General features: G+C 40.6%; 1 protein-coding gene across 1 annotated transcript; it reads left to right on the plus strand.

Moving 5' to 3' along the window:
* The first annotated feature begins 201 nt into the window (after positions 1-201).
* Positions 202-6,110, plus strand: LOC111947659 (uncharacterized). Its single transcript, XM_078949343.1, has 2 exons — positions 202-948; positions 1,022-6,110. Exons 1-2 carry the CDS (start codon positions 939-941, stop codon positions 5,446-5,448), a joined length of 4,437 nt encoding a protein of 1,478 aa, XP_078805469.1. The 5' UTR covers positions 202-938; the 3' UTR covers positions 5,449-6,110.
* The last annotated feature ends 6,437 nt before the right edge of the window (positions 6,111-12,547 follow it).

Here is a 12,547-nt window from a genome sequence, read left to right on the forward strand (position 1 = left end):
CTCTTCATCTTATCTGAGGGCCTCTCCCAGTCCAGACAGATAAAGAAGCTGGATAGCAGCAATGGCTGCCTGCAGTGGTGGGAGCCCCGGCCAGCCAGAGCCTTAACTTCATTACAATCACTCCGTTGAGACTTAACCAATTTATTAGTGGCAATATAGTGCCCTGAGCACTGGATAGGTAAACCACCTAGCCCGGTGTGAGGGCAGAACCCACTGCCCCACAGCTAAGTTAAGTTCATTTGTTATATTTTTCTTTTGAATAAACCATTTCATTTTATTTCACACATTTCATAACAAAATTGACTTAATGACTTGTGCACACATTTAGTTAATTTTATATTGTTTTGAGTAATTCTATTCTTTGAGTTCTGTTTGAGGCCTGATGCTGGGGCAGAGGCTGGAGCAGGAAACTTCCTGATGATGTGGCAGTGGGAGGAGCTGAAGAAGTTCCTGATGACTTGGAAAGGGAGGAGCATGGACAACTTCCATTTGGAGAAGATGGAGGGGAAAGACGAAGTGTATTCTTATGTTGGACTATTGTTTGTATTTTTTGGAATATGTTAAGCTTGCTTTGAGGTACAAGTTCAGTTTCTGTTGAAGCGTTAAATTACTAGTAATTTACTACTTTAATTAATATTTAGGTTTTGAATGTTTTGTATTTGTGCTCCCCTCCCTATTGTGTCATTGGTCTGATCAGCCAGTATAAAATCTCCCTAATGTTTCCTGTAAGGGGGTCAGTTTGAGTTCAGTTGGTTTGAGCTTTTGTTATTGATTCGCTCAGTTACATTTTTGTTAAGTTGACCCCATTTTAATTTGAGCCCCTGTCGTGTTGTGTTGGGTAAAATAAAAATCCCTGATTTGAAGATCTTTTTGTCCTGTGGCTCAATCTCTGCCGAGCAGACCCTGACAACTGGTGTCAGAAGTGGGATAACCCCACCATGAGCCCAGGTTTTTTTTTTTTTTTCCAATAATTTTTTGTACTTTCCCCTTTTTCTAATCCTTCATCCTCTTGGATTTTGAGTTATGCAGAAAAGTGGACGCAACATGAGAGGAGCCAAGGATGGCCCATTACCCCCTAAAATGACACAGGAGCAGCCAGATGAGGATCAGGAGGAAAATGGAGCTTCTGGAGGAGTGGACAGCTCTGAGGGCACAGGTAACGAGCCAAGTGTTGCAGACCTGGTCTCTATTTTTCGGTCTCACATGAGTCAGCAGGAAGCCAGAGATGCCAGGCAAATGGAAGAAAGTGCTCGACAAGAAAAACGATTCAGAGCACTCCAGCATCAGTTTCAACTACTGCAATTGGAAGTTCAGGCACGTACCACCTCAACACCTGAACTGGTTTTACCAGAGCCTGAACTTTCCAACCGGGGACCTCTAAAGACGGCTGACATTCCTCATGTAAACCCCAGTAATGTGGCTGAGGATCCAACATGCCAACCATCAGGTCAGTTCCGTCTGTATGAGCCTCGACTAGAAAAATTCACAGACAATGATGATGTGGAACATTATCTAATCACATTTGAACGGATTGCGCTAGCTTGTCAGTGGAAAAAAAGAGAATGGGTTTTCCATCTCATCCCTTTACTCACGGGCAAGGCTAGAGCTGCATATGTACAAATGGATATTGATGAGGCCCTGGATTATGATAATGTTAAAGCTGCAATTTTGTCAAAGTTTAACATCAACCCAGAGAACTACAGACAAAGATTTCGTTCTCTGGAGATACATGCTGATGAAAGCCCAAGAGAGCTTTATGCCAGGCTCAAAGAGCTCTACCTGAAGTGGATCCAGCCAATGGGTAAAACTGCTAATGAAATTGGTGAACTGATCATTTTGGAGCAATACTTGAGGATGCTTTCTCCTGAGCTGCAGGTGTGGATACGAGAACATAAGCCAGAGTCAGCAGCAGAAGCTGCTAAGATGGCAGAGGTGTTTGTTGCTGCCCGCCACAGGGGACAACCATGGAGTTATACTGCCTGGAAGGAGAAAGATGGCAACAACCCAGCTCCTCAGTATCGGCAACGAGCAGCCAGTAATGTGGGTGTGCAGTCGGTAAGGGGAGGCCAACCAGCCAGAGTACCAATTTGCTATCTATGTGGAGTAGAAGGACACACCAAACCCATGTGTCCTAAAAAGACAAAGCTCACTCAAATGTGTGTGGCTCCACGCTTTGAAGCACCTGAGGGGCCTCCGGTGGGAGTGAAGTTGACACCTGTAGAAGTAAATGGAGAATTAATGACTGCTCTCATTGATACTGGCAGCGACCAGACTCTGGTGCATCAGCAATTCATCTCACCTCATCTGATCACTACAAAAACAATCCCAGTTTGTTGTGTACATGGAGATAAGAAATCCTATCCCACAGCAGATGTCTACATCAAAATTGCAGATCAAACGTATCTATTAAATGTTGGAGTTGTTGATAAACTGCCTTTTCCTGTTGTGTTGGGTTTAGACCTCCCTGTACTATTTGATTTGCTGGACACTGACCATTCATGTTATGTTGCAGTGACAAGGGCGAGAGCTAAGCATGTGGAACCACTTCCAACACTTAGTGCTCTACCTTTCTTTGATGCAGACTTGGAGGCTACACCCGGGAAGTCTCGTAAGTCCCGTAAGCAAAGGAGGAAGGAGAAGTTCCAACACACTGCTGTTAAATTCTCTGATGACCCTGAGCCAGAATTGCCGTTAAATTTCAGAATCCCAGACAACATTGTTGAAATGCAATGCAGTGACCCAACCCTAAAACATCTTTTCCAGAGGACGGAGGAGAAAAACACGGAGACTATGCAAAATCATGGTGGAGAAAACTTTGTTCTGAGGAAAGGCATTCTCTATCGCCAGCAGGGGTCAGCATTTAAACTAGTGGTTCCTGAGGCTGTCAGAGAAATTGTGCTGACTTTAGGACATTCAGTTCCCTGGGCTGGCCACTTGGGGAAGCACAGAACCATGAACCGCATTAGGAAACATTTCTACTGGCCTGGCTTGAGTAAGGATGTTGCAGTTTTTTGTAAAACTTGCCCTCAGTGCCAACTAACTTCTACCAGAGTCCCCTCCAAAGCTCCTCTACAACCATTACCAGTGATTAGCACCCCGTTTGAGAGGATAGGAATGGACATTGTTGGACCATTAGAAAGAAGCAAATCGGGCAATAGGTACATGTTGGTGATAACTGATTATGCCACCAAATACCCGGAGGTGTTCCCTTTAAAGACCATAAAGGCTAGAGAAGTTGCCTATTGCCTGGTGCAATTTTTTTCCAGAGTTGGGTTGCCTCTGGAGATCTTAACTGACCGGGGTACCAATTTTTTGTCCACGTTGCTGTCACAAGTATACCAACTTTTGGGCATCAAAAGCTTAAGAACCACTGCGTACCATCCTCAAACAGATGGCCTTACAGAGCGCTTCAATCAAACCATTAAGCAAATGCTAAGGAAATTTGTCAATGAGTCTGGAACAGATTGGGATAAGTGGTTGCCATACCTGTTATTTGCGTACAGAGAAGTACCACAAGCCTCCACTGGTTTTTCTCCATTCGAACTGTTATACGGACACGAAGTGAGAGGCCCTCTCTCTCTGCTCAAAGACATGTGGGAAGGGGATCGGCCTCATTCAGAGACTGTTAATGTTGTTTCTTTTGTTGTTCAGATGCGGGAACGGCTGGAAAAAATGAGTGAGCTGGCCCAAGCTCACATGGCAGAGGCTCAAAAACAGCAGAAGGTCTGGTATGATCGATCAGCTCGTCAGCGGTCATTCAGTCCTGGCCAGAAGGTGCTTGTTCTTCTTCCCAGCAGCGATAGCAAGTTGCTCACAAAATGGCAAGGCCCCTTTGAGGTTTTGCAGAGAATTGGGCAGACCACCTATCGTGTCTCAACACCTGGACAATCACGCTCCACCCGCCTACTTCATGTTAATCTCCTGAAAGAGTGGGTGGAAAGGGCTGAAAAGGAACAACAAGTTCTGCTTATCAGAAGGATCCCGGAAGAGGATGAGGTGGATGAGCAGTATCTTTCCTCAACTCTCTCACCAAATCAGGATCTGGATCATCTCTCTAAAGAGCAGCAACTTCAGGTGAGAGCCTTGTGCAGTACACCAGTATTCCAGGAGAACCCTGGGCGAACTGACATCATTCAGCATGACATCATCTTAAAAGACGGAGCTGTCGTGAAACGCAGGAGCTACAGGTTGCCTGAACGCCTTTTGACCAACCTGAAGGAGGAGGTGGATCTGATGCTCTCTCTGGGTGTGATTGAGCCATCTAAGAGTGAGTGGTGCAGCCCTGTAGTATTGGTCCCGAAGAAAGATGGGAGCATTAGGTTCTGCATAGACTTTAGGTACCTGAATTCAGTCTCCAAGTTTGACTCTTATCCAACTCCTCGTATTGATGATCTGATAGAGCGACTGGGATGTGCCAAATACCTGACCACCATAGATTTATGCAAGGGCTATTGGCAGGTCCCACTGACTCGTCACTCCAGAGAGCTGACTGCCTTCCGAACCCCATGGGGGTTGTTTCAATTTACTGTTCTACCCTTTGGACTTCATGGAGCTCCAGCCACCTTTCAGCGCCTCATGAATCAGGTACTATGTGGAGTTTCAGAGTTTGCTGCAGCCTATTTGGATGATATTGTTATTTTCAGTAATACCTGGGATGAGCACCTTGGACATTTGGAGAGGGTGCTGGATTGTCTCCAGGGGGCGGGACTAACTGTCAATCCTTCCAAATGTGTCTTTGCTAAACCCGAAACCGACTATCTGGGCTACATCATCGGCAATGGAATGATAAAACCGCAAACTGACAAAGTTTCAGCTATTCAGTCCTGTCCTTTGCCTGTCACTAAGAAGCAATTGAGATCTTTTTTGGGCATGGCTGGGTTTTATCACCGGTTCATCCCTCATTTTTCGGCCAGGGCAGCATTACTCACGGACCTAACTGGAGCCAGGAGTCCTAATAACCTCCAATGGACCAAAGAGGCAGAAGCAGCTTTTGAGGACATCAAGCGGGCATTAAGTAAGAACCCTGTCCTGTACAGTCCAAACTTTCAAAAGCCATTTATTCTACAGACAGATGCTTCTGATAGAGGTTTGGGGGCAGTGCTTCTACAAGGCCCTCCAGACGACAGACATCCGGTGGCCTTCATCAGTCGGAAACTGTTTCCACGAGAGGTTCAGTATTCAACCGTGGAGAAAGAAGCGCTGGGAATAAAGTGGGCCCTAGACTCCTTCAAGTACTACCTTCTTGGACGGGAGTTTACACTGGAAACCGACCACAAGGCCCTACAGTGGCTGGCAAGGATGAAGGACACAAATGGGAGAATTACCAGATGGTACCTAGCCATCCAACCATACTACTTCACCATCCACCACATCCCAGGAAGGAACAATTCCACTGCGGACTTCATCTCTCGCTGTCCCAGCGAGAGTCTTGAGGGGGAGGGTGTGTGAGGGCAGAACCCACTGCCCCACAGCTAAGTTAAGTTCATTTGTTATATTTTTCTTTTGAATAAACCATTTCATTTTATTTCACACATTTCATAACAAAATTGACTTAATGACTTGTGCACACATTTAGTTAATTTTATATTGTTTTGAGTAATTCTATTCTTTGAGTTCTGTTTGAGGCCTGATGCTGGGGCAGAGGCTGGAGCAGGAAACTTCCTGATGATGTGGCAGTGGGAGGAGCTGAAGAAGTTCCTGATGACTTGGAAAGGGAGGAGCATGGACAACTTCCATTTGGAGAAGATGGAGGGGAAAGACGAAGTGTATTCTTATGTTGGACTATTGTTTGTATTTTTTGGAATATGTTAAGCTTGCTTTGAGGTACAAGTTCAGTTTCTGTTGAAGCGTTAAATTACTAGTAATTTACTACTTTAATTAATATTTAGGTTTTGAATGTTTTGTATTTGTGCTCCCCTCCCTATTGTGTCATTGGTCTGATCAGCCAGTATAAAATCTCCCTAATGTTTCCTGTAAGGGGGTCAGTTTGAGTTCAGTTGGTTTGAGCTTTTGTTATTGATTCGCTCAGTTACATTTTTGTTAAGTTGACCCCATTTTAATTTGAGCCCCTGTCGTGTTGTGTTGGGTAAAATAAAAATCCCTGATTTGAAGATCTTTTTGTCCTGTGGCTCAATCTCTGCCGAGCAGACCCTGACACCCGGTTTGAGAAAAAAAAAAAAAAGGGCACCCATTCATTTATCTTCTCACCTGGCATGATGGTGATGTATGATCTGAAAAAGATTAATATCCCCTGAATTTATTTCATCTCGGTGTCTGGTTGCATCTTTTAATGTTAACCCTCAGTGGTCTTAAGAGGGTTGTAAAGTTGTACAAATTTGATCTTGAGTTATTGCAGTCTCAATAAACACCTCAAACCAACTGATTGCAACGCTTTGGATGTAAAAGAGGGTGCCATCAAGCATTTGCCACAAAAAGAAAGTAGTCTATTCCTGCACTTGAAGAAACCTTTCTACCCGTGGAGGGGCTAAAAAAGGATTCTCTAAAACAGAAGCGTCTTTTACTGTAATATTTCAAGTTCTGCTGTAATCAATAATGATTTAAAGTAGCCATTGAACTATCATGTTGTGGTCAGAAATGACCACAATTAGAAAACAATCCATCTCCCTTTAAGCCCCCTCCTAGTCAACCCTGCAACACCCTGCCAATGCAGCGTCTAGTTTGGATTCACGCACAGATTTTCTGTCTCATCCATATTACCCCCCGTCTGCCCTTCAGCTTCTCCTCTTCACTCCATTGTGCGCTAAAAAGCTATTGTCTGCATCATCTGAAACTCTGTTCGCCGTTACGAGGCAGCGGTGAAAAACAGGAGAGTGCACAGGTTTGGAACACTGAATAGAAAATTGTACTTAAGTGGTCTTCTCTTGCCCATCACCTCTAGCCTCTACCCTCCTCCACATGAGAAGGGCTGCTGGGGTGGGCTGCAAGGGGAAGCCAGCAGGGCAATAGCAAACTTGAAAGCAGCCAACATTTGCAGCACTCTTGAAAAACAAGCATTTCACACCTGAAGCCTTTCATGCAGGGCCTCGAGGCATCCCCTTCAAGGCATTTAATTGGCTATTGCTTCAGAGCTCGTTCAGCATGCCCATTATGGTGAGGCGACAAGCAGCCAAGTATGTCGAATGAAAAGGGTCCTTCTCCCAGATGGGCCTAGTGGTATTAAAAACTGCCTGATCACTTCTTGTTGACTGGCAGTGGTACCATATGTATGCAGATCTAGAAATACTTGCAATGAAAAGAGTGAACTGGATAAGATGGAGAACAAAGAGAAGCCTTAGTGATTATTTTCAAATACAAAGACTATAGAGATTGTGTTTTGATAGCAATGCACATTAATTGTAAAACATGGTTTATACAACCGAGAGCTGTTGTAATAAATTACTCTCAACTTCAGTGTTCCTGTTTATTGCTGATGACATTTGGGGAAGTTAGGAAACATTTTCCTTGGCTGCTGTCAACTGGTGAGAAGAAGAAAAAACACCCTGCAGCATGCCTCCACACTTCAGACACAGTGAATGTTTCAACTCGTGGTTGAATTGAAGACATTTGTGCATCCCCTAAACGTATATTTCATGCTTTAATCTGAGCCCTAGGATGCAAGGCTCCGGGATATGATGTTCCACTTTTGTTTAGCAGCTATAGCTCAAAGATACAGTCTTTTCCTTCCCCGTGCCATCTGCCATCTTAAGTTTCACCCGTATCAGCCCGAGGCATTGGAGCCTGCACTGAAAATGTTTTTGAGGGCACCCTGACTCCCCATGGATGGACAGCCTTGGGGGAACCAGATAAAGTAGGTGTTTAGTATCTGGGCTGCTGATGAGGCAGGGATTGGCTTTGAGCTGGGTTGAGACTCATGGGAAATCTGGCGTGCAAACTAATTACGCTGTGCTGCCAAACTGCCTGTGATTACAAAATGGACAGGCGGCGAAGGTGGAGCTTATGCTTTATCAATTGACCAACTATTTATTTTTAAAAGAAAACAGCTAAAGCTAATGAGATTATTTACAGGGCTGTTCTTTTGGATCAAATGGCTGTTGTCTTGTACTTGGAATTACAATTCTACGAATAAATAAATAAATAAACTAATAAATTACATGGACATAAAAATTTAATGTTTGAAACTACATTTTTCTGAATGTTTGTTTCACAGCAAAATGCTTAATTATTTTTCCCCCCATCTGTCTGTCACACTTTTTGAGAAACACACTTAAAGACAGATTAGTTCATAAATAGTTTGCTATATTTGTATTAACACCTCAGCTGGTGGCACAGAAAACCCCTGAAGATGTACACCAGGCAAATCATTAAAGGGCTGCTGGTTCACTTCACACATTGTAAGACAAGCAACTTCTCTGAATCAATCAATAGCTGGATCTTTTGTGGAAAACACCTTGACAAATGTTTTCATGTGTTTTCATTGAATTAAATTAAAACCCATGAAGTATGAACTTTGTTGACATTTTTCAACAAAAATATTCGAATTAATAAAAGATTTTCAGTATACACTCACACAATTAAATTTAACATTATAAAACTGGAGAATTACATCGAAAACATGGATCACTCAGTATAAAATTAGTTTCAGAAATTACAACAAAAAAAACAAAGTTTTTGAAATACTAAAACTTCCATAAAAGCTGAGCAAAAACTGATAAAAAACAAAATAAAACGTTATTTAAAAAATAACAAATATTTTAAGTGGTATATTCAAAATATTAAAAACAGTATAAAGCTAAAAAATGAATTCAATTTTACTGAATGTTTTCAAAACCTTGAGAAAATAATTTAAAAAGGAAAACACCGCCACAAAAAAACAATGCAAACAACTTATAAACCTATTAGAGCAATTTTAACATTTTAAAAATTTATTTCACATTTTGTGTCAAAATAAGATCAATAAAATAAAAAATAAAGCAAATAAATCCAGAATATACAGAAATATATATATATAAATAACAGAAAACACCGCACAAAATATAAAGCAACTCTAAAACAGTAAATAGGAATTATCACAAACCTGGAAAACAGGATTATTTTATTTTATCATTCTAATTACGTTCAACCCCAGATACAGTTATTTTTAATTGAAATTTTAGCCTTTATTGCATTAAATTAATATTTTGTTCATTTTCAAAGCAGAAACATTGATCACAAGGCAAAAGTTGATTGTCAGACTACTGCCTTGAATTAAAGTTAAAAAAAGAATACAGACAGTCATACTTTAAGGACTACAATATAAAAATGCTGCAATTCTCATAGCTTACTTAACTGCAATATTGTGTTTGCAAATTTATAAAATATAAAGCAATAAAAACTTCAACTTTTACAAATGTATCAACTTTTTTTTCCTTTAATAGAGGAATTTGCATGAAAAGTGGAAAAAGAAACAAGCAGATTTTAGAAGGGGACAGTAGTCCCAGTCATTGATCTAATCATCATGGAGGATCCAGGTAATATCAGTCAGTGACACGCTGCAACATGATAGCAGACGCAGAATAGATCAGGCTCTGTGTGGTTTATATTGCAGTGTTTTTTCTGAGACCTCATACTTCAAAGGGGCAAACTGGTTGTGGTTAGGGAACTGAACTTGGGACAAGAGGGCTGATGGTTCAATACCTCCAGTCACACACTGAGCGGGATACTTAACCTGGGCTGCTTCAATGAACATCCCAGCTAATAAATAGATGGCATATAAAATGTCAACACAGCCCAAGCAGATCATGGCAATAAAACACAGCTTATATATAAACCTCTGGAAGAACATGTAAGGGGGACATATCTGATTAGATATGCACAGACAAAAAAAATGCTTCTGAAAATAACAATAAAGGATTATCAAATTGTTTTCGTTTAGTAATTTTGGATTATTTTGAATGTTTTTTTTTCTTTCATCTGTTTCATGTTTAACTATCAAGAGATTTTGTTTTGTCACATTTATTTTCCGACTTTGCGGAGCACTTTGAGATGAAATTTAAAAATTGCTCTTTGAAGTAACTGTATTATAATCATGCCAACTTCTTGTCAGACAGATAAACCCTTAAGTAAGGTAGAGTCTCTGTTCTACCTTGGCTCTCAAGCTGCTGCTCAATGTTCACAGAGCACGGGAGGAAAATCAATAAACCAACAGGACAGCAAGTCTCAGAGGAGTTCACTTTGGATTAGGTTGAGAAAAAAAGAGGAGGAGAATGCATTGATGAAATTGCATTATGACATTATCAAAATCCTCATTGATTACTGATGCGTTAAAAATAAAAGGTAATCCTACAAGTAGTAATTGAAATGAAATCCTGGAGCTCACTCTTCGACGGGGAATGATAGCCAATGACATGACATTAAGCAACACGATTCAAGGGGCAGCGGTTTAAGTGATCTGGCAGGCGGTACGATGCCCTCCTGTCAGGATCGATCAAGTCCTGCTGAAATTTAGAGCAACACTCTAAATTGGTCTTAATGGTGTGTTTCATCCTCCGGTCTCCTCAACACATTGACTGAGAGCCAGTGTCCTTCATCACACCAGGTTCCTGCCCTCCCTTTCACTGTGGGCACACTACTGATCTCCGTTCTCTGAGGAGAAGGGAGCAAATCAGACCCACAACACCCACAGCACTGCGTGGCTTACATCTCACCTTCAATGCTCATGAAGCTTCCTCTTTTCAAGGGACTAAAACAAGCTCCAAAAACAAACCTAAGCTCCTGCTGTGTGTCAAGCAATTTTCTGATCTGTTCAAAATCCACTTCTTGGGTATGTAAATTGTGAAATGACAGGGAAGAAAATGGAAAAAAGTCACTGAACTAACTGTGAGGTGTTCAAGCGGGCACGGTTTCAGTCTGTGATAGTGGAAAAGCTATTAAGGGGCAAAAGACAGAGCAAAAACAAGGAAAGAAAAACATCTGTATTTTTCTCCTTTCCACTTTGCTTGAAAGTAATCTGCTTACAGAATTAGTATAATCTTGCTGTAAAAAAACAGATGTGTGGTCCTTTTTTTAAGTCAGTATTTCAAATAGCATTTTTTTCATGACCTCTAGTCTTCTACATCTCTGCATGATAAGGCCAGATGCAAAAAAAAAGAGCAATTCAAATTCCTCCTTCTTTTCACTGCTCCTGTCTTGTTCTGTTCATATCCTTCCATTTTCAGCTGATCTAGTTGTGTAGGATCAAAAGAGAGCAAGAACAATGAGGAGCAACCCTATAAGCAACAGAGGTTCCCCCGCTTGCAGTTAGACTTGGTGAGGATTGTGAAGGGTATAGTTTAGCTTATCAAATTTAAACCTATTTCGAGATAAAGACGAGTCCCAGCTCTTATTACAACTCTGTTAGCATGCTGAGAGTGCAAACACATTTTCCCAGCAGGCCCTTTCTTTAGATATTTCTAAGAGCAGATGTAACATTAACTTCAAAGTCAACACAAAAGAATTAAAGAATATGTGCAGGGTTCTGAAGCAGGTTCCAACTCTACGTTTGCATCAGTGGCTGCAATGTTGCTACAAATGCTACTTTACTTTTATTTAAAAAAAAATCACAGTTTTTAGAAGTTAAATAAAATTTTAGGTATTTGTAATAATATCACTTATAATAAAATGAATCTTACACCAGTAATGGAATATTAAAAAAAAAAAAGAAAACTACATTTAATGTAAACAATGTTTATTTATATATATAAAAGTTACAAAAGTTATCCTGTTTAAGTATAATAATAGTGGAAATAATAATAATACTAATAATAATAGTTTTGAGGATTTAGGTTTTTGTTAAGCTATATTTATGTTTGTGATTATTTTTAAGGTATTATTTTGTTAAATTTTTGTGTGTTGAAAATAAAGGTAAGCTGAGTATTTAGTCCGACTTGAAACATTTTCTTTAGTCTGTTGTAGACTTTTGAAGAAAGTGCTTTTAGTATTAAAAGAACACAGTTCATTTGTCCCTGACACTATTTCCCGAACACATGAAAGCATACATAAATAGTTCAATACCTTAAAATCAAATTGCCTGTGTATTTACTTCTTATCAACTGCCTAGCAGCAATTGTGATTCATAGGAGTCATTTAAGTGATAATGCACTCATTCACAGCACTAACAAACACATACCTCCTGGTTATCAGTGTGTTGGCGTCGTTGTAATGATATTCACCAAACGGGAGGCAGAAAACTCAAGATGGTGTTGATTGATAAATTGACAGGTTAATTTTCAGATGGATAATGAGACAGAGACCCTGAAAGGTGGCTGAGGGAAGTTGCTGGCCCTTTGCTCTACCTTGCATGCAGTGCCATCTATCTTCTACTGGAAGAACTGCTGCTGTGATCAGGTTGACTTAAACTCCAAAGTCTTTTTGGGCAAAATACTTTTCTCAATTTTTGTGTTCCTCATTTAAATATTTCATCAGAAGGCACAAATACTTTTGTTCCCTTTTTTTATGAAGCATGTTCTTAGTTTTCATGTTGCAAACATTTTTTTTCTGCACAAAATAAAACTTCAAAAATATGTATTCATCAAACAATTTTATACATATGAGTCAGGGTGAGAAAAAGGCA

Source organism: Oryzias latipes, chromosome 6 (assembly GCF_053564925.1).
Source record: "Oryzias latipes strain Hd-rR chromosome 6, Olatipes_Hd-rR_3.1".
Taxonomy (NCBI): domain Eukaryota; kingdom Metazoa; phylum Chordata; class Actinopteri; order Beloniformes; family Adrianichthyidae; genus Oryzias; species Oryzias latipes.